The 24,756-nt window shown below is 28.1% G+C and overlaps 1 protein-coding gene across 1 annotated transcript; it reads left to right on the top strand.

The window, feature by feature from the left end:
- The first annotated feature begins 10,380 nt into the window (after nt 1–10,380).
- On the top strand, nt 10,381–14,960 carry LOC137806368 (ninja-family protein AFP3). Its single transcript, XM_068606432.1, has 2 exons — nt 10,381–11,801; nt 14,358–14,960. The coding sequence occupies exons 1-2, from the start codon at nt 10,997–10,999 to the stop codon at nt 14,771–14,773; spliced, it is 1,221 nt and encodes a 406-aa protein (XP_068462533.1). The 5' UTR covers nt 10,381–10,996; the 3' UTR covers nt 14,774–14,960.
- Nucleotides 14,961–24,756: the final 9,796 nt, after the last annotated feature.

Here is a 24,756-nt window from a genome sequence, read left to right as displayed (position 1 = left end):
AAACCAAAAATTCAAGGGAGGAACTCTTCATTAAAAACAGTTCTTTCACAATTTAAATATAAAAATTGATTAATTTTATATTTATTTATTTTAAAATCATTTTAGTTTAATAATTTTCAACTATTAAGAATAACAATAAATATATTAGCTGTTGATGTAATTTATTAAAATAATTTTTTTCTTGATAAATATATTATTCTTGATCTGTTATAAATTAAAAATTTAATATAATTTATTTTGAAAAAAATAAAAAATAAATATAATATTTCTTAAAAATTTGAAATTACTATTATTTTAACTTTTTTATGAACAAAACTACAATTATTTTGAAAGGGAAAGAATATCTATTAAAAATAAATTTAATTGGTTATGAAATAATGTTATATTTCTAATATTATCATGTATATAGAATTTACACACCATTTTAATTATTTTTAATTTACTTAGATATAATAGATGTTCTTAAGTATTGATAGTAGATATGAGTATATATCAATATCATATAATATAAATGAATTAGAACTGATTTAGTCATATATTTGTGGATGAAGTGTCGATTGTCTATGCATTCTTGAGTAATTAAGTAAAGGAACATGTGGTATAACAAAAATTCTTTACTTCAATAATAATAATTTAAGTTACATAAATTAAAATATTATATGATGAGAAGTTGAGGGAGAAAGACTTTCTTTGCACACTTTGAAATCTATTTTATCATAAGAAAAAGTTGATGGAGTGAAATTATCCTAATAGTTTATTTCTATATTTGTTGATCAAAATTTTAGACTGTGTTGAATGTTAGTTTTTAACATAAATATTTCAAAAGACATAATTTATTATCTATTTGTGTTTACTATGAATCTATAATAATTTATTATCTATTTGTGTGTCTAGATTTACTACGAATCTATAATGTTTGAATATGAATGGATTATGAGATACCAACAATATGTATATTTTTTTGTGTATTTATTTTTCTTCCAACTATGATTGGTTGTATTTGATACATAAAGAAAAATATTGATTTATATTTTAATAATAATACTAATCAAAGCTAAAATTTAGTTGATAGTGTTGAATTTGTACACATTTATTACATATCTGCTTTAGTTAAAGTGAAATTTTGTTTAAAGATGAAACTATTTTGTAAAGTCTTTTATTATGTAAAATTTAGGATTGGACTAGACTTTATGTAAAGTTTAAAATATTTCATTAAAATTTTAAGGATATTACATCAAATTTTAAGGATATTAGTTGTTGATAATGCACTTGGAACAATGGTAATAAAAAAATAATTTATGATTAAATGAATGAATTAATAATACTTTAGTTGAGAGTTTAGACATTATTTCTAATTTAATAAATATCTACATGTTATTCTCTCTGATTTATGATACATGGTGAGCTTACTGTGTCCGATTCTATTTATAACAATAGATTTGATAATTTTAGAGAGATTTCTTAATTGGTAATAGTTCAAAGAGATATGTAGTATGATACACACTCTTAATGCTTAATTTAACTACAAAATTTACTTATAACTTTTTTATATTCTTCTGACTTTTGGTTTAATAATAAATGTCCAATTCAATAATTTTGTTCTTGCAAATTTCCTTTGATTCTAAGAAGTATAGATTTTTTTTATTTATGTTATTTTTAAAATTTAGCTTAATAGAATTTTTTATTAGATTTGATGACGTTGGTAGGTCATATAAATAAAATTTGAATGTTATTGATTCTATTCGGATCGGGAAGGTCTTTTTCTCCTTATACGTGTGGTTATCGTTCGTCATGTGTCTCATTTTTCGGTCGATACGTTGGAAGGATATTTGTAAAAGGTTCTCTTATGGTCAAGTTAGTACTCATCTTAGGTAGTTGAGTGTAATAAATGCGTACATTGGTATGATGTTGGTCAACCTATTTATAAGAATAAGTCGGACCCTTAAGTTCATGGACCTGTATTAACATGATTTTCACGGTTAATCTTCAGACAACATGTATGATTTTGTCTCAAGTCCTCATTTTGATCTTGCTTTAGAGTGTTGGAGTGAGAGTTTAATTAATGTTAATTATTTGTGATTTAAGAGTCTCGATTTGATTGATACAATTATATATACCTACTTTAATATAGTTATTAATCAATCTAATGAAAGCATGCATTCTTTTATTTAGGAATTTGCTATTATTAGAGATTTTTCTATACCATAAAACTCAAACTCAAGTTAATTGGAAATCCCTTTAGTATAATTAGGTTAAATGGAATTAATGGTACTTCATTGGGAGTAGCTTGTAGTGAGATTTTTTATAACTATATAGTTTGTACTAAGAGTTTAAAGTTTCACAACGTGTATAAAAATAGAGGATAATAGATATGTTGATTTTCTTGTCTTATTAAACATGCGTTAAATTATTGGTGGGATATTCTCTCATTTTTTTACCTGAATTTGCTTAGAGATAAATATCAATTACTTTTTTTTTATATTTTTATAGTTTATTTATTGATAAATTTAATTTAGCAGTGTTTTTGTTGAATTATGATATTTTGATAATTTATCATACATACTATTAATATAAAAGTAATTTTTATTTTAAATAACATGTTTTTTATTGGCTTATTAGTTAACTCACTTAAATATAATATTTTATTACTAAAAAAAGTTGTGATATAGAAAACTTGGTTGTCAAAAAATAAATTTTCTAGTATATAACATATTAAAACTTGTATATTTTTTATTAAAAATATATGATTAACTATAATAAATTTTATTACATATTATTACTATTATTATTTTCAAAAACATTTTTTCTTCATTTTTTACTTTTCCATAAAAAACTATATTTTATTCTCTTCTTCACCAATTTTTTTCGAACTAAAAAATTTCAGTCTCCAAACTTATTAATAAATAACGTAACGTTCATTTTTCATTTTTCAATAAATAAAATGTAACGTTCATTATTAATAATGAATATATTTTTCACTACAGTTTACTTTTCCTTTATAAAATATTTTACTATTTCTTAATAACAATTATATATTATGTTACATTTTATTTTATTTTTATTTTATTTTTATTTTAAATATACCCATATAATACGTTAGATAAACTATTATTCCTTAAAAATTGGTAGAACAACAAACATTTTGAAAAATGATTTTGAATTTAATAGAATATAGATAATTACGAAACTGTTTAAAAGAATTTATGAAACTAATTTGAATTCTTTTATATCTTTTGCTGGCTCGATCTAAACAATGATAAACAAATTTATGAATTTTTTTTTTTTTACTTATTCCAATATTTTATAATTAATTTATAAAAAAATCTTTATAAATTATTTACCACGTCAAAATTATTACTCTTTCTCTTGACCCAATCTCTTCCATTTCCTCAAGACAAGAGTGTAAATACATATATATAGGTTAAAAATAGTGGAATCTATATATAGCTTTTTATTTTTAAACTTTTATTTATTTGTATTCATTTTATCTAATTTATTTTCTCAATAGTCTATAAAATAGAGATAAAATGTGATTAAAAAAAGAAATCAAAATGAAAATGGGCAGTCAAATTTTCTAATGAAAAATAATCTTTAGAAAAAGTTGATAAAAAAATGACTAAATATAGATAGAGATAAATAAATTGAAAGAAAAAAATAAATGCAAGATAGATGTTAAAATTGTTAATATGATGGTCTAGGCATAGATTAGAGGCTAGTGCTATGTGTCCACATCTAATTCTATAAAGTGAAAATTAAAGTTGAAATGAGAAATTTTCAATTAATTTGCATTGACTACATAAGAAGAATCCCACATAAGCATCACTAGAAAGTTCTATTTTATAGGTGTCATATTTTGAATGGTATAAACATAGTTTATTTCAAAGGAGTTCTCATGGAATATTTGAAATCATCTATACTTTGAAGAATGGGTTAACTACTAAATTCTTCAAAACACATCCACATTTTTTTTCTCCAATTATAAGATAATTAGTAAACATTATGGTGGAGAAAACCATGTTAACTAATGAATATCTTCATAAATAGAATATTTAAATATTTTTAATTCGAATTTCTTATAAAATTATTTCTATATTTTAAATAAAATACTCAATTTAAAAGGTACAATTTTAATGACTCGTTTGATAAACATGATATAATTTAACAGAAAAATATATACTGAAATATGATGAAAACAAGATAAAGAAACTATAATTACATCCAATATTTAGTAGATATAAGAAAATAAATTAAAGAGTATTAAGATATAGTGTAAATTATGTTTTAATATCACTTTTTTCTAAAATGTAGAATCTCTATATATTATTTTTTTAAAATTATAAAAATATAATTTTAACTAGATTATACACAAAATTTACTCTCTTGCGGATATCATTCATTCGAAGCTTGCTTCTTAGAAATGTAAAACTTTTAGTATGATGGATGAAATTCAACTTATAAATTCAAATATTATTGATGTTTTTTCCTTATAGTTTTCATATTTATAAGTGGTGAATCAATCTTCTTAAAGAGGTGGATAGATGGATTATAAACTTTATTTGGATTGAAGAAATTAATAAGTCATGTTTGATTATTGTTAAATGAAGTCAATTGTGCACTAGTAAACTTAAACGTGGTCTATTTGTGTTGAATATTTAGGCAAAAAAAAAAGGCTTACTTGTTTAGATTCACCTGAGATTTTCCTTATAGCTTTATGACTTAAACTTTACTGGTAAGAACTAAATTCTTAAAAACTAAATATAAGAATATGGTTTTGTATAAGTCTTCTTCCATCTGGTCTAGCATTAATATCTAGTATTCAGTGAGAGTGAAATTCTTTCATCTGACATTAATATATTTGGATGATTCTGGTTTGCTAAGTAAAAAAGTTGCTAGGAAATTCTTTCTTAATTCTTATGTTTCTTATGATGGGGAAGTTCATTTGGGCAAATTTTATTCCTCCTACTAAAACTTTGATTTGTTGAAAGTTGTTGCACAATAAAATGCCATTGATAAAGAGATCTAGTACAAAGGTTTGTCTACGTGTTCTGTGTGTTCCTTACTAAGAAACATGAGGAAAACAATTTTCACATATTTTTTCAATGTAATATTGCCTAACAAATATGGTCTTGTTTGAACCAAATCTATGGCAAATTTTATCTCTCTTTTAGATGGAAGTCATAGAATCTCTTTCGAAAAAATCATCCATATGCTCGGATGCATAAACATATGTTTCTTTAGTACAAGTCAAAAGCATAAAGCATTATGCTCAGTCTTGTACATCACTTTCAATTTTGCTGACCTGAGATGATTTTCATAAGCCAAGAAAGATAAACTTCTTTTGGCCACAATCTACAAGGATATAATTGAAAAATGACTTATCCATAACCAGGACGACTTCTAGACCTTCCAAAGACATAAATATAAGATTGATCTTATACCTTGATCAACCACCACCACCAGACATTCCGCAATATAAATGATGTTACTATAACACCATAAGTTAGTGTAAACACCAACAAATCAAACTCTAACTCATAAATAGACAACTTAAGTCTTTCAACTCATAGAATATTTAAAGAATTGGTTGTCTCATAATCAAACAAAAATGATGATTGTGCTTTTGTTATAGATCATATACTTCTAACCAAACTCTTAGATTGTGAAGTCTCAACTCCATTGATAACAAACATCCTATTAGTTGCCCTAAACTTTAGATTGTTGTTTTGTTGTGCCTGTTGCATCCAACCAAAAGTAGCTACTTCCAACCGAGCATGCTTTGCATTACCAAACTTGTGTCATTTATTGCATGTCACGTTTAAAGTTGATCGAGGACAAAATCTAACAAAACTGAAGACATTTATTGAAGGTCTAATACATATTTCGTACTTGGGAACTTTATTATACATACCAAAGTTTTCTTATTTATTATTATTATTATTATTACTATTGTTATTATTATTATTTAAAACGTGGGTGCAATGCTCAAGCAAGAAAGTCATTCCCAGTAAAAAAATGTGGCTTTGCAAGCATCATCAGTGTATGTCCGTGAAATGTATGCAATTACAAAAGTAGTATAGAAATGTCGTCGGTATTTGTTGGAAATCAAATCATTTTAAAAAATTTACAGATCAAAAGAGTCTCAACACTCTCCTTTCCCAACGATTCAGACACCAGAAAAGCAAAAAATGGATGGAAAAATTACAAGGCTATGACTTTCAGATAATGTACAAACTTGGAAAATACAATGTTGTAGCCGATTCGCTGTCCCCCCAAGGATCCACAACTCTTTCATTGTTGCTCACCATTTCCTCTCCTTGCCAACCATCTTCAAAGAATTACAACAATTTTTGTCCACAAGTGAAGGATACCAATTAATCCGAGTTTGCACCCATGACCAACTGTTGCACAATCTCTTCTCCAAGCACCACGACCTGTTGTTTTTCCACCACCAATTTTTTCTTATACCTACCCAAGACTTTCACCACTGCGTCCTTCGCGAATTGCATGAATCACTCACAGCGGGTCATCGAGTCTTAAACTCACTCTTGCAAGGGTTGCAACCTCTTTTTACTGGCTCGACTGGATTAGAGATGTTAAAATTTCATTCAGCAATGTTCCACATGTCAACGTAACAAATACTGCCACAAAAATCCTAAGGATTAATTCAAAACGCTCCCAATCTAACTCAATTATGGGAAGACCTATCTATGGACTTCATCACTCACTTACCATCATTGACTGACTACATAGTCAAAATCAACTTAAAAGGTGATGTTACAACATGAACCAGTAGGCTCACACGCAATTGAACAAACCTACATAAATGAAAGACTTTAGGCTCACACGCAATCGAACAAATCTACATAAATGAAAGACTTTATCATGTGATGAGCTAGTGGCATATTATGTAATGGACTTTTAGTTTGCATGTATTTTCGTTTAATAGCACATGACCCGCTTTTGACCCAAAAGCAATTCCTCTATATTGAGTACTGATGCTACATGAATGAAGCAATAAAAGTGTTATCTTAGTTTAGTATAGTTGTAGCAAAGACTTTAGCACATTTCTTGTCACATGAACTTAACTTTATGTTGGAGATCCCACATCGACTAGAGACATTTCATTGTATATAAGTGGGTGCAAACCTCATCTCATGAGCCGGTTTTATAGGGTTGAGTTAGGCTTAAAGTCCATTTGTAATATGGTATCAGAGTAATTTTGAGTCTATTATAATGAGTGTTTGTTGGGTTTATCAGGTCATCCGCTATCGGACCGTTATCGGACCACCCATAATATGTTATTAGGACATTTCATTGTATATAAGTGGGTGCAAACCTCACCTCATAAGTCGGTTTTATGAGTTTGAGTTAAGCTCAAAGTTCACTTCATAATACTTTACAACAATGAAGGATTTACAAAGATACCTCTTTCATTACTTTTTTTTTGCATAGCCTTACTTGTATTTATTGACCTTAAAAAAATATTGTGATTAAATGTCTTTGTTTGTCCCTCTGAGTAAAAGTCTTTTTAGAAGGTGTTTCTCTTTTAATACTTTTACTATTTGACACCTTTTGTTTATTGAAAGAAAACCTATCTTTCTTTGTAGATACTTTACTATTCTAACCACACCACACTAAACATACATAATCATGAATAAATTATGTGATTGTCAAAATCTTCTTTAATGACAATGAGATTTCTCTTTTGGATAAAACAATCTTCCATGTAACTGAAGTTCATGTTTAAATTTTATCTTATTCGGACAAAAACATCCTGAACTTAACTAGAACTAACTTAGAGTTATATTTTTAAAATATGTCTTGAATTTGTATCCTACCTCTCAATGTTTAAAAAGATATATAATTAAGCTTTATTTGTTTATTTATTGTTTTACTCTAACCATAATCAAAACTTACTTAATATTATTTATTATTATTAAAATTATAATTAAATATCCATATATAAATCATTTATATCTAACAAATATTTATTAATTATATTTGTGATAAATCATTTATATCTAACACTTATTTATTAATTATATTTGTGATGTTGGATAGGATTGTAGCATAAATTTAAATTTTGGATAAAACTTTCAAATAAAATATTTATTAAATTTAATTGTTACAATCACACAAATTCATTACATATTTAACAGTTGTTTAGTAGAGTTTAACTTATTATTCAAACAATTATTTATTAGAGTTTAACACATTAAAAAAAAAAATATGATGACATTTGTGATTACATCACATGCACAAAGATGCACATATTCATGCTTGTACGAAACATTAAACTAAAGTTACATCCATACTTTCTTAGTTATAACATCACAAATAAAATTATATTATGAAAAAAAAAAATTGAAGCAACCTTTATATTTTTTGAATATGAATAAATAAAATTATTATATTACAATTATGTTAGATGGAATAAAAATGATTAATTTCAATGATAAAACAGTAAAAAATAAAATAAAATAAGTATATTAGGTTCAATGAATTCCTTAAAAACATTATCAAAACAAATTTATATATATATTAAAATAATAATAAAACATTAATGAGAAAATCATCTCTAGTAATTTTGATTAAATATTTATAGAAGAGAGATTAAAATAAATAAATTGTCTTTAATGTTTTAATTAATGAACAACTGTCTTTAAAATGATTAAATAAAAAATAGATGTTGTGTTTTTTTTAGACCCATAATCATATACATTCTAATAAATCTTTGATAGATTTATGCCACACTTATTAATTGATAAACTTAAACATTGTTAAATTTCTTTTTTTCAATGAGACTCAATACTAATGGATGTGAAAAAGAGCTTGAGATAAAAAAAATTGAAACAAGAATTAGAAGAAAATAAAAATGGATGTTTTATTTCTGAAATTTATTTGGCTTTTCCTAACAAACAAAAGAAAACTCCATATGTATTGAGAATGTAAGTGTTTTTCTAGACTGTCTTTTACTTACAAATGGCTATAGGTAACAGAGTTGACTTCTGTAATAATTATTTTTAAAAATTATCAATAATTATTTTAAATTCATTAAACGTACTTAAGAAGTTATATTATCCTTTAATAAGAATGACCATATATAATAAAATTAAATTTTATAATAATTACTTTAAAAAATTCCATTAATTTTTCCTTAAATTGTTATGACAGTAATAAAACATTTAATTACATTACCATATATAATAAATAATAAAGTTGACTTTTCTAATCATTAAACTAAAATTCAATATTTACAAAATTCTTAAATACATTCATAATTAATAATTTTTTATTAATTATTAACATCTAAAACCAAAATAAAATATTATGATTAAATCACAAACGGCCATATATAATAAAATTAAATTAAACTATAATCAACTTTAAAAAATATTCATAAATATTTTTAACTGACTGAAAATGTATAAAAATTAAGAAATCATTTAACTAAAATACTATATATAATAAAGTTTATTTTTATGATAATCATTTTAAAAAACATATAAATAATTTTATTTTATTGAAAATGTATAAAAATTAAAAAAAATATAATTTAATTACATTGTCGTATATCACAAAATTAGTTTTAGAATTATCATTTTTATAATTATATTACTAATACAAAATATTCATCCACTAGAAAACCTTACTAACAATTTTGAATATTCTCTAACTATCCTTTTTTTTTTACCTGCAAATATTATAATAATTATTTTAAAAATTATCTTTAACTAATAATGTATAAAAATGAACAAAATAGAAAATTATAATTTGATTACACATTACCAAATACAATAAAGTTGACTTTATAAATTACATACCCACACAAATAATTGTAATTTAAGGAAGAACAACAATAGAAAGAAACTGAATACACATGTCCATTATTAACAAGAATTGTAGTAGAAAATAGTGTTATTATTTTAATACACCCTTAAGTAACCACGTGTATAAATTTTGACAAGTTATTAAATAAGAGATTTATTGGAAAATTATTAAATAATGATGGAGTACAGCTAAAAGAAGAAAAAAACGATGGTGAGTTAAGTTGAGGTTTGCACATGGGTGGCAGTGAGTGACTAAACAGAAAGAGGTTGACAAATTGAAGAAAAGTGGAACCGCAAAAGACCTATCCTAAGAGAACACGACACGACTTAATGCACACACAACACAACATAACCCGAGACTGCAACAACCACGACAATCAAACTAGAATAAATCATTATTAATGTTGGAGCCACGTGTCTCATCCTCCTTTGCCGGGATCTTCACCGACACGTGGCAATTGGTCTGTTTCCATCCTCCTTTTAACATGTGTCCTTCTCGACAGCAATCTCATCTTACATTAAAAAAATCATGTCGTTGTCGCCACATGGCACCCACGCGCCCTTCTCTCACCCTACCCACTTGTCTCCCCCTCCTCACTCAATCCATCACATCCCAGGGGTACTTTTGTCCTCAAATAAATATTATTCCTCCTCTTTCACTTTCTATCTTCTTTTTCTCTCTTCCAACAAAACAACACCTTTTCCTTCTCTCCTTTCTTCTCCATTTTTTTTCCTCACTTTTCTTCTTGAATCATTCATAATTAGTTGGTTCTTTCTTTCTTTGATCGGTTTCACACGTGTAAGGAAAGAGGGTAAAAGGAAACTGATTTTTGTTGATTTTTGTTTTGGGTGGGGATTGATTGCTGGCTGGAAGAATTAAAGAGGATTCTTTCTCAATTAATTGCATTAAATTTCGACTGTTTTTGAGAGAAAAGAAAGTGTTTTTGCAATCCAGGTGTGTTCTGTGTGCTGTTTTTGGCCTCATTTGATGAGGAGGCATGTTTCGTGTCATGGGTTTTACTGCTGATTTGAATCACTGCTACTCGGCACCCCACCAAGGTTTGTTCTTTTCTGCTGCACACGCGGGTTGTGTGAAGAACATGCGTTAGAACAGGTGTTACTACTTCACGATGTTCTATGTTGTTGTCTTTTTGTAACGGGCATTCATGATGGAGGACTATAAAAACCGTCACCTCCAGCAGCAGTATCAACAAAACCATCTTCAGCAACACCAACAGCTGAATCAGAACCACAACTCTGAGAGGATGGATAGGTACCCGAGGGATTTGCTTCAGGGATTTGTCATGAGAGGTGTTACCGTTAGGGATGATAACATGAATAACGTTATCACATCCCAGCATAATCATCACCATCAGCATGAGCAACAACCACCCCAACACCAGGAAGAGGATGAAGAACTTGAGTTGAACCTTGGTCTATCTCTCGGAGGAAGATTCGGAGTGGACAAGAACGCAAAAAAGAAGAAACTTATGCGTTCTTCTTCTGTGGTGGGGACAATGCCTCTGTTCAGGGAGGACGATGCGGTGGCTCCGCCGCTCGCAGCGTTCCCTTCCCTGATGAGGACGTCCTCACTGCCCACCGAGACGGAGGAGGAGTGGCGGAGGAGGAAGGAGATGCAGACTCTGCGCCGGATGGAGGCCAAGAGACGCCGGTCTGAGAAGCAGAAGGGCTCCCGGGAAGGCGTAGTCGGTGGCGGCAGCGCCGCCCCCGAAGAGACTGAGGGTGGCAGTATGGCGACAATGGGGTTGACCAGATTTGGTTCTGCCACGTTGGCTCCACCCCCACTGGGGTGGGGTGTGGCGGCGCCGAAGCAGGTTGTTCTTGGTGATGTGTTGGGGAAGGGAAAAGGTTTTCAAGGTCTGTTTGGGCAACCATCTTCTCAGGGATCGGCCGATTCACAAGGTGGAAGCTCTTCATCGTTGTCCGAAATGGATAGCAAGGCTTTTTTAGGTAAATTTTGATTACTGTATATATGAGTTGAGTTTTGTCTTGTTTAGAATAGAATGTCAACTTTTGGTGTGGCCTGTTGAAGTTTGTCATTGTGCTGCTTTATGTGGTTCTGATGGTGATTATGTTTGACTGTGTGATGGTTCATGAGGGCTTGTTCTTATGTGTATTTGTGATTTGTGTATCCTTTTATATGTGACTTGCTTGTTTTAAAGTTTTAATTGATTCTGTTAATGGTTGCTTACAAGAATGAGGATGGAAAGAGCACAAAATATTTCATTTTGTTGTCATTTGTTCCTTCTTTGATGAGTACGTATGTGACCAAAGTACTATTATTATTTGCTACTTGTAAGGGGACTTAATGTTTTGAAGATTCAACCATGAGGAGTGTCTTTACTTGATTGAATTTTACTTACTGAAGCTGTTAACTTGTTAATCTCTTCCTTTTGTGTGGTTTTTCATTTTATTTGGTTACTGTATGTTTGGAAATTTGGAATGATCATAAACTTGGGGGCGATTCCCTTCAGTTCTCCCCTTTAGTCTCTCATTTAATGCATTAGTCCCTTTCTGTATTCTAGTAATCAACTAGAAGCCACAACACACTGAAAGGAATTATTTTTTGTATGTGATTGTGAGGTTTTCTTTTTCACCATTCTTGCACAGTGAAACCGTCACTTTTATTTTGTTACTAGGGAGTTTCTCTTGCACATGATACCATTTTTTGAAGCTTCATATTTGAATTAACTATGATACCAAAATGGAAGTGAAGATGCTAGCTAGCTTTACTAAATAAAGCTCTTGAATATATTGGATGTTAGTTGAGATCAATTGTCACTGTAAATGTTGTTTGCAATGGTATGATTTTACGGGTTTTCAAGTTGATAATATGCTCATCTTTTTATAGTAGCATTGAACTGAATTGTGTCATCACTGGTTGCTGGACAGATAATTGATAATCAATTATATTGAAGTCATGACCTCTTAATCTTATTTTTTTTCCATTTTAAGCTCTGGTATTTTAAGATAAGCAGTTAAATATTGAGTTATTGATTAACTTTCCTCTTATTGTTAAGATATTTGGAATTTGTTGTTTATTTTTCAAGGAGTAAATGGTTATCTTTTAAAAACTTATTCAAGATACCTAATATAAGAGTGAACTATTTATTATACTTGGGTGGGAAAAATAGTAATTCAGTACACTTTGTATTTTTGATAATATCTTCTTATGTGAGTTTTACTGAGGTTTGGACTCTACATCCTGACCTGGTTTCTAGATGTCAAATGCCCTTACAATGCTCACTCATGAAAGTTAAAAAAACTATATTGGAATGATTGGATGATGTGTTGGAATCTGAAGTTTGACTAAATTCATGAAACTTATACTTAATTCTTAAATTTTTGTATATCTGTGTGGCAAGAACATTTCTATTAACAATGACACTACTTCTTGCACTATTTTTTGCTGTTGAGCATCAAGAGAACAGTTTGAATGTCATGTTAGTTTGTACTAGATGGTTTGTGTTTGTGCATGTCCATGATATTGCTAGCTCACTTCAATATTAAATTGCTGGCCTTGTTTGAAAAAGATTACTTTGTCCTTTTTCCCTATATTCTTCCTCATTTGTTCTTCCTGTGATGCAATATGCGGGAGCCATTGACTGGAATAGAAATCAGAACCATTGCATTGGATATTGTAGGAATTTTCTTTTTCCTGTGTTGTTCTCTGATTTTTTTTCTGAATCTTACTGTTACAATTCTATTGATCTATTTCACTTTGTTTAAATAAATACAATAGATTATTCTCGGTGGTGTGATAGTTGCAAATTAAGTATGTCTTGTCAGGTTTGATTGACTTCATTTATGAACAAAATATATTTGGTATAACATGTGATAATAGCTTCATTCACCAAAACACTGTTCAGATTCATTATGGTTTAACATATATCAACTAACTAGCTAATGTTAGTGGACTATTTTGACGTGTTAAGAAAACAAAATATCATTCAGGATAAATGACATGTTTGTGGCTAGACACTGCATTTGTTTTGAATCCAATGTGTGCATGCATCTGGTTCTGTTAGAATAATTTATTTTTGCTGGATTTGTGTGTCAGATATACAATAAATAATTTGTCTGGAATGATCAGAGATGAACTTAACCTTTCTCTGGACTGTTTCTCAAGTTCATTCATTTACTTTCTAAATATGCACTGATTGATGTTTAAACCCTTCCATGGTATTAAAAGGATGTTCATGATTCATCACCACTTATTGCAGAATAAAACAAAACAAAATTTAAGAACAACAAAGGATCAAAAGGAGCAAATATACTTTTTCTTGCATTTGATTTCTAGGTAGATTTGTTTCTGAACTGACCTTTTGTTTGAAGCATCAGTTGTGTTATGCAATTGGAATTTGTTACTTCATGATATTAGAGCAAGTGTGCCTATTCTTTGAATGATGGAATTTGTGGTTGTATATATTCTATAACATAACTGAAAATGATAACACCAAAGTTAAGAAAAGCAAGATTTGATTATGTAGTTTGCTGAAATGACAGGATCGAGTAGTTGTGGTGAAGCAAGCCCTGGCAGTAATCATTCAGCACAAGAACGAATCAGCCAGGAAGCTGTGGGATTAGGGGCTAAGACAATTGAGAATGTGGCTAGAACTTCCAAAGCTGAGGTGGAGAATCCATCTAAGAAATTCCATCCTTCCCAAAACATAATGGGAAAGCAAATTGGGACAAACTCAATTGAAGACATGCCTTGTGTGTTTACAAAAGGGGATGGTCCTAATGGAAGAAGGATTGAGGGAATCTTGTACAAATATGGTAAAGGAGAGGAAGTGAGAATCATGTGTGTGTGCCATGGAAACTTCCTCTCTCCAGCTGAGTTTGTTAAGCATGCTGGTGGTGGGGATGTTGCTCACCCCCTTAGGCACATTGTTGTCAACCCTTCTGCTGCACCCTTTTAGTCATGGACTTCCCTCTTTCCCTTCAACTGTAGGGCTGTAATATAGTTTACATTGAGGGAACAAACATTAGTTTGGCAGCAGCTTCTTTTTTCTTTTTCTCCATTTTTGCTTAGTTCTTGAATGAAACAATATTAAATATAGACATGTCTCCCTTCAGGAAGTGAAGTGGCATTAAATTTCCCATCTTTATCTGGTTTTTTTCATTGTGTGTCAAGTTTATTGTTAAAGGCTAACATTTTTTGAGGTATAGATAATTGAAGGAAGTTATCTTTAATTTCACACACTTGGAATTAAACCTTAGTTGGAACATGTTTATAAAAAACCATGGTTTGACATCTTTCTTTCTTGTTAAACCATGTGTCAATTATTTAGTGATAGGCAAGGTTTGATTTCTTTATTCTCATCATTGTCATTACCATTTTCATTTGATTTTCATTGTAGTAACTATAATGAATAATCATCACTGTTATACCTTTATTGTCTTAGACATCATCACTTTCATACTTTGATTTTCACCATCATAGTCATTGTTATTATCTACATGTAGATCTGTCCTCTTATGCAGTGTTTTTTTTTTGTTTTATTAAAGTAATACAGTTTCAAAAATATTTAATTTTATAAGAATATTATTAAAAAGTTATGAAATAATAGAGTTTAGAAATATATGTATATGATTTTGTAAAAATAATATTAAAAATATATGTGATGATTCTTTTTAAAGAAGTTATGTAGTTATTTTTTAGTAAAAGAGAGGTTGTTTAATTACTTAATTAATTAAATAAATAAAGAAATTATTTAATTTTTATTAAAGAGTACTTTTGTTATTCATTCCTTTAATATCTTAGGGTAGATTTCTATTTCCATCTTTAAGATCATTTTTACAATCATTATTATTATTCTTCTTATCATTGTACACATCAGTGAAAAAATTAATATTTTTTTGTTTTTTATCCTGTTTTTATTTTACTTTTGCATCTTCATCTATCAGATTCTTTTAAGGGTTGTTTATTTCTAAATTTTTATCATTCCATCTTTTTAAGACCTAATTGACTTTGTTAAATATTTGAAATTAATTTTCTGAAACAATTTTTTTAATTGATAATATGTTAATAACCCATAGGAAAGTTTTATTTATTTTTCAGTAAATAGTATAGTTAACACTCTAATTAACTTACTTTTAAAAGTGAGTAATTAAAAGGCTTTTTTTCTTATAAATTATAAGTATTTTTTGTAGTTAGAATTTAGTTACTTGCTTAGAAAATCATATTAAAAATAAAATATTAAATAATTTCTTGATAAGGCGAAAAAGCTTTAAACGAATATTATAATTATAATGAAACAGGAAGAATATATAAAATGTTTAAATACTTTTTAAGTTTTTATAAACAAGATTAATCTTGGTTTTAGTCTTTATTTTTTTTATGATTTATTGTTTAAAATGATTTTTTATTATGTCATGTAGTGTATCTCAACTTGTTCTGTGTTAGTAAGTAATCACTTAAAATTTATATGTTAACATGCTACATTTATATGTGTATCTCAACATGCTACATTTATATGTGTGACATCATATACAGTGACAAAAACTTTACTTTTCAATATTAAACTTAATGATTTTTCAATGAACTGATTTTCAATAAATTATATTTGAAGGGATATTAAGAAAAATTATCTTAAAAAGTAAGGGTATAAGTTTGATTATTATAAAGGTCATATATAATAATTAAAGCTAAACAGTAAGTTTAAATTACGTGTTTTATCGAAAATGTAAAAATGGTTAATTCTAAAATATTTTAAAGGCTTAATAATCTTATTATTCCTTAGTTCTTATTATATTAAGAGTTATCAATTAATTTTATATTTTAAATTTTACAAAGTTCAAACTTGTTCAAAAAATTTTAAGGATGAATTTGATCACATTTATTTTTTAAAAATTCAATATAATCCTAATTTGTTTAAAACAATTAAAGGTGGTAGTATCAAATTGTTTAAAATAACTCAACATGATATTCCAAATTTTTTTAAAATGATTTAATATAATAATAAAATATATAATTCAATATTAAATATAAAACAATTCAACATAGTGGTTCATTTTTTTGAAGAGGATTCAATATGATAATAAATGTAAATAATTCATTCAATATTTAATATACAGTAGAAAATTATTAAAATAATTTTTTTAATAAAGATATATATAACAGAAATAAACACGCTGAATTGTTTTTAAAAAATAAAAATTATATTAATTTTTTTAAGAAATTAAAAAATTAAATTAACTTTTAATCTTTAATATAAAAATTAAAGTGATAATTAAGCCTATTTTAAAAAATATTCCAATGCAACAATATTAACTATAAGACTATTGATCCATCTCAAACCTATCTAGTTTTTTTCTTAAAAAAAATATGAAAAAGTTATATACACTTTGTGTCATTTTCCCTATACTCCTATCCATTAATTTTTTAAATGATATAAAGCTATTTTTGATCAAGTTGTGGTAGCTGGGACCAAACTTTTAAACTTTGGCAGTGTAATTAATTATTACTCATCCTTTGGCTTCACACTGAAGTTGACAAGAGGTTACACAAATATTCATCTCTCCTATCTTCACTTAGATCTCCTCATGATATTATTCACCTTCACATACCCAAATAATATCTCAATCATGGGTTTGGAAAATCTAAAGTTGGCATATGCATTTTCTTTGTTCTCTATTTCTTGCACCATTTTCTAGATATGACTATATTATATGTATTTTTTTTATTAAACTATGAGATACCAAAATGAACTTTCTAAAGTGGTGACTCAACATCATGCATCATGTTGTTGTGCTTCTTGCTTTAATTCCCTAATGTCATCATCACCATCATTGGGGTTTTTTTTTTAGTAGAATATTTGTAAGATAGAGACAGCTTTTTAAAGGAAACTTTTCCTTTACCATGGATGCTACCTAATTTTCAGGTTAACATAGGATGATACAATTTTAAGAAACTTTAAAAGGAAGGTTCAGGTGGGTTGGTGTTTGTGCATGAATGTCGAATAGAAGAACATTGAAGGAAACCAATTAATTAATTCAAAGATAAAAGTTGCTCTTATAGAAGGTTGTGCACTATGAGCATTGCTTTTGAGCTTTGACTCAACATAACACTCTTGTCAAGTTAACCATTTTTAATTTAAATTAATAATTTATTTGTTGTTTCAAATTTATTGTTGATTACATGGTGGGTCATATTGGAAATTCTGAATTGAAATGGAAAATTCTATTTTCAACAAATCAAATCTCACAATTAATATTCTGACTCATCCAGGTATATATGAGTTTGTTTAATTAAATAAATCGATATTGTCAATTAATGTTGATTTATTAATTTTTCTCGATCGATTTTAAAGAAGAAGTCCCTATATGTTACGTATGTTCCTCATTACGTACGAGTAATGGGCGGAGATCTTCATCTGGTTCAATGCGAGTTCACTTAGTGAAGGATCAAAGTCAACTAATGCCACCATATGCTCTCTTCTTGGAGATCTCATATCTCGAGACTGATATCTGGTCGACCCTCTCGACCTTGGTGAGTGTCTTCTTCTCCCGCTTAACCAACCGCGTGGTGATGCTCTATGAAGTCAATTGGTTGGTTTGACTTTCAAACTTGTTACATAGCACTCTGAGCTATTTTTTGGTCAACATGAAACGATTGAGGTGATTAATAGACTATCGATCGAGCAATATATTATAAGAAGTATTTGCATTAACCAGAAGATACCTGATCTTAATGGTTTTACAAAGATATCTACCTTCTCTGAACATTGTGTATAAATCGATATATCCTCGTGTGTCCATCCACTCTCCCAAAAAACCTATTATCTGGTTGTTATAGGGTTGAAAAGGCTTTAAAAATTTAAAATTTTTGACAAAATAGAAAATGACGCAATGTCCATAATAATGAAATAAAATCCAATATTGATGTAAGGATAAAATAGAAAACAAAATTGAGGAAAGTTAGAGAGGAGAATCCTCTTTATATATAGGTATAATAGATAGATATATGAGTATAGATATACAAAATTAAATATTACATAAATTTATTTAATTATTTCAAAAATATTTAATTATAATATTAATAACAACATATAATTTGAATAGTGCAATAAATTGGAATGAATTTCATAGAAGATTGGCATCTTAACAAAGAAAAAACTATTTATTTTACAGTATGTCAGTGAACAAAACGAATAAATAATATATTTCATCACTTCTAAGTAATAGTACAAATGCATAGAACTTGCCCTGTATGTTAGTAGTAGACCTTATCAGTTGCAACTTATTCAGTGATAACAACTCATGATTTTGAGACAAAATATATGATCCCTTCTTAATTGGTTTTATAACTAGATATGGCAAAAGATATATATTCATTCTGGATGGTTATCAAATGAAATCTCCATGAAATTAACTTTTCTGAATCCATAGATAACTCCTTGGAGGATTTGATTTCCAATCCTAGTCATACATGTCATGCGAACCAATAGGTTGACTGTTTGTAAAGCACTTCATTAACCTAATTTCAAATATTTCATTTGTGTAACGTGGAAATGCTAAAAAATTATGTTAATTTATTTAAGTAAATATAACTCATAGGAAAGTTTTAATTTATTTAAATTCGTTGCATTACGTCGGTGCCATCTAAAGTCATGAACCATGTAAACTTCTTATTACCTATGACTAGACTAATTGACAAGAAGAGAAAAGACACTCCGACACTAGATGGGCCTACAGTAGCAAAGAAATCTCACGGTAGACCATCTGACCAAAAAAATAAAGTCCAAGGTACGAAGTTGTTTATGTTTTGTAAAGTATACTCTAAGTTTTCATATGTGATCAATTATATTTTTTACTTCATCCTCATTTCAAGGTATACATATAGTTCCTAAATACATTATCAAGTTCTAAAAATATGCAATAAAAATCTCACATCCAACTATTCTTTGTTGAAAATCTTTATGGTCAAAACTCTAAAAATCAATTACAAACAAGCCATTTGTTAACAAAATTAATTTCACCCAAAATAAATTTTGCAAGGACCTTTTTTTCTTGGCGGATGGTCTACCATGAGATTTCTTTGCAACTGTAGATTCATCTAGTGCTGAACTATCTTTTCCGTTCTTGTCAATTACTCTAATCATAGGTGATTATAAGTTTACATGGTTCATGGGTTTAGGTGACAACGACACACAAGTAGATGCAACGAATTTAGATAAATTAAAACTTTCCTATGAGTTATATTTCCAAAAATACTTAAACGAATTAACATATTATCAATTAAAAAAAATGTTTCAGAAAACTAATTTCAAATATTCAATCAAGTCAATTATGTCTTAAAAGATGAAATGATAAAAATTTAGATATGAACAACCCTTAAAAAAATTTGATAGAAGAAGATACAAAAGTAAAATAAAATCAGGATAAAAAAAATAAGAAAAATATTAATTTTAGCACTCATGTGTACAGTGATAAAAATAATAATAATCACGAAATTAAAAATGATCGACATGGAAATAGAAATATATTCAGAGATATAAAAAGAATATACTTTACTGTCGTTCAATGTTATCGATATCGAATAACAGATCATATTGGACACCTCAAAAATCCTTTATGTTGCATCCAAGTATGAGAGGAGGGAGTGAGTGTTTTTTGTGTTTCTTTCAATGGTTTTGAGAGTGAGGGATTGGATTGGGGAGAGGGTGGAGGCATTTTTCATTCTTCACACAAATGAAGATATTTGTGCTCATTCATGTGGATTATTGTATTTTACCCAAATACCTTTGTGCATGCATTTTATTACAACTAGCGGTGGACACAAGCGCGTATCCGCATTTTTTATTTTTATCATTATAACACATGTGACACCATTAAGCAATAAACCAAAAATTCATCCTCAATTTTTAAAATGAGGTGTGGGAAGCGTGAAGTTGCTAAAGCACAACCTTACTGGAAATGTTCGCCTTCTCATTAAGCAATCCAAAACTCTCAAAATCTGTGAAATATATAGTATTATGTTAATATCAAATTGCAATGATAAGGTTTATTTGTAAATCCCCTAAATAAACACACTAAGTCTCTATGCTCTCCTCTTTCTCCCTCTTCCACCTCTCCAATTTTCTTTCATTTCCAGGATTACCTTGAAGTACATAATAAAATTTCTTTAACAATTTTTTAAATTTTAAATTTTAAATTTTGAAAATTTGAAAATTTAAATTTTTAATTTTTTTGAAAATTTAAAATTTTAATTTTTTTGAAAATTTAAAATTTTTCGAAATTTGAAGTGTTTCGAAAAGGCTTTAAGGTTTGAAAATTTAAAAATTTAAAAGTTTTGAAAAAAGAAGAAATGACGCAATGCCCATAATAATGAAATAAAATCAAATATTGATATAAGGATAAAATAGGAAAAATACCAACCTTTCCCTATACTCTCTAGTGGATGTAGAAGCGCATGCAACTTTTTTTCGAGGATGCAACACGTACCGAATCCAGATTACACATTGCTCTTAACAATGTTCCTTCACATTGGAACCTTGCGCTTGGGGGTAAGCACGACAATGATAGGAACACACACGGAAATAGTGTCTTGGGGTTAGCGTCTTCCTCTTTCTACATTCTTCTAACTGATTTTCTCCATGTTTGAAGATTGTGAATAAGTAAATTAGATTGGAAGTAACTGTTTCGTAAAACATGAGGAAATGAGAATATATTTTAGTCACGGTTCTATATGATTTTATTTAAATCCATAAAATTGTTTCCAGAAAACGTCTAATGACAAAGAACTTTCATCACTTATCTTCTGTCTCCTCTTGTTGAGTTCTTCTTATACCCCTAGTCACATGTTTCAATCATAATTTCATAAGAAAAATGTCAAATTAGTGTTTCACAAATTGAAATGCACATAAAGAGAATTACTGATTGTTGTGATGGTACCCGCAACTCCTTTTGTTAAGTCCTTCCCCTCCCTCTAGTCACAAACTTCAATTACAATTACATAAGACAAAGGTGAAATTAGGGTTCCACAAAGATTAATCAAAACATAGAAAGAGAAAGAGAAGTGAGAATGAAAGTAAGCTTTTACATGAAAAAGGAAAGGAAAGAGAAAAGAAAATGAGAAATAGGGTATAGAAAAGAAAGTGGGAAGTAGAGTGGGTACGTGGGTTTATGCGTAATGAAGATATTCAGATCCTATAGGGATTAAAGACTACTTCTTAAATCAATTTGAAAATTATTCTTACGTACAATTTTCATAAACTATTTCAAATAAAAATTTTGTTTCCAATTTTTACCTAATATAGTTAAAAAAAATTTAAAAATAAATAAATTTAAATTTTGAAAATTTAAAAAAATTAATTCTTTTTTGAAATTTTAAAATTTTTCGAAATTTGAAGTGTTTCGAAAAGGTTTTAGGGTTTGAAAATTTTCAAATTTTCAAATTTAAAATTTTTGACAAAATAGGAAATGACGCCGTGTCCATAATAATGAAAAAAAATCAAATATTAATATAAAGATAAAATAGGAAAAAAATTGGGGGAAGTTAAAGAGGAGAATCTCCTTTATATATAGATATAGATATATGAGTATAGATATACAAAATTAAATATTACATAAATTTATTTAATAATTTCAAAAATATTTAATTATAATATTAATAACAACATATAATTATAAATAATAAAAATAATAAAATAAAATTATAATATCAACAAAACATATATAATTATATAAAATAACAAATGAATATAATAATAAATAATATTTTCATAAATTTTAATATATTTAATAAATTTATTTCAATTTAACACAAAAATATTTTTTATTATATTTTTTAATCTTTTATTAAAAAATACAAGTAATTATGGATATTATATATTAAAAAAATAATTAATTCAAATCTACACACAAAAAAAAATAATTCATTATTCAAATAATTTGTAATAACAGGCATAAATTTGTAAACTTACAATAAACCATCGTCACAAATTCACTCTATCATCCTCAATTCAAACAACCTCACATTCTTACACATCTTCTCTAATCCTCACAAATCCACTCCCTCCTCAATCCAAACACAATATTAGAGTTATAACGAAAAACATAACAGGTTATGGCAGAAGCATTGCGGTCAAAAGAAGTAATATATATATATATATATATATTTTGTTTCATCTAATGGATGACAATGTTTCCAGCTTGGATTAGTGGGATATTCTTGAAGTGTCCTGTTCATTGGCCATTATGTTGAAAAATAGGAATATTTTTTAAAAGTAATTTTATTGGGAGTGAGAAAGAAAAAAAAAATAACAAGTGAAAAAAAAAATCACTTGAACAATGACGACGACACCAGTAGTGGTGGTAGGAAGAAATAATCAAGAGAAGATGTATTGGTTGTGGCATAGATAAAAAAATGTGGTGTGTATGAAATATTTATAAGATTTTAAATGGACCCAAAATAGGTGCAAAAGGCTTAATTTTAAGTAAGTTGTGATTTTTTTAATTAGGATTCATCGGCACATCACACAGAGCATTCAATATTTAAATTATATTTAAATTTTAATTCTAGTTTTATTAGGTTAAAGTTGAAATAGATTTTGGCCCACACTTAAATTTCTTAAAAATTAAGTTTAGATCATGCGTCGCAGCTCCTTCTTCTTCATGTTTCGTCGTCGTCACAACATGCGCCGCCACTGCTGTCACAGTCTTTTTCTCTGTTTTTTGGAATATTTCCACTTTCCATTACCACTCTAAGATTCCAAAAACAATCATAGGTCGTCATGGAAAATCGGCATAGTCACCGCCTAGTTATGACGGTGGTAAAAGAATTCGCCACCGCCTTTCGCCATAGCGTTGCCATAACTGAAAATTGATAACACTGTTGTCATTATATAATAAAAAAAATACTCTTTAATTCAAATTAAATAATTTAGTTAGTTAGTTAATTAAGTAATTAAACAACCTCTCTTTTACTAAAAAATAAATACATAACTTCCTTAAAATTAATCATCACATATTTTTAATATTATTTTTACAAAATCATATATATTTCTAAACTCTATTATTTTATTAATTTTTAATAATATTCTTATAAAATTAAATATATTGAAACTGTATTATTTTAATATAATAAAAAAATACACTGCATAAGAGGACAGATCTACATGTAGACTATGATGTTGAAAATCAAGATATGAAAGTGATAATGTCTAAGACAATAAAGGTATAACAGTGATTATTATGCATTATAGTTACTACAATGAAAATCAAATGAAAATAATAATGACAATGATGAGAATAAAGAAATCATATCTAATTAGATAAGAATAGGATAATTATTTCGTCATATCATATCCACTAAACATACCTTACACATGGTTGACCAACAAAGAAAGATGTCAAACCATGGTTTTTTAAACATGTTCCAACTAAGGTTTAATTCCAAGTATGTGAAATTAAAGATAAAACCTCCTTCATATTAGTGTCACAAAATAAAATCATACAAACCATTGACAAAGCAATGAGAGTGTGGAATCTCACATGAGAAAACAAGGAAGTTCGGTTAGGAGAGTGGGGTGCGGTAAGGAAGTGTGAAGGTAGGGGCAGAAAAACATATTAGAAAAACTTAGGGGTGGAGAAATATCAAATAGGATTGTTTCTTCCTGCACCTCCATATCTTCTTTTGCCACCTTTATACACAACATGAAAATACATTTTTGTCCTTCTTGTGTCACCCCCATAGAGTAGTTTCCGGATTATGTAATTCAGAAACTCATTTGAAAAAAGACTTCCGGATTACATAATCCGGAAGTTAAATAAGACTTCCAGATTTATGTAATCCGGAGAATAATCATACATCTAAAAAATGCCTTCCGAATTATGTAATCTGGTAGCTAATTACAAATTTGAAAAATGACTTCCGGATTACGTAATCCAAAATATTATA

The sequence above is a fragment of the Phaseolus vulgaris genome, chromosome 3 (assembly GCF_000499845.2).
Source record: "Phaseolus vulgaris cultivar G19833 chromosome 3, P. vulgaris v2.0, whole genome shotgun sequence".
Lineage (NCBI taxonomy): Eukaryota > Viridiplantae > Streptophyta > Magnoliopsida > Fabales > Fabaceae > Phaseolus > Phaseolus vulgaris.
This window is presented reverse-complemented; position numbering and strand designations above follow the sequence as displayed.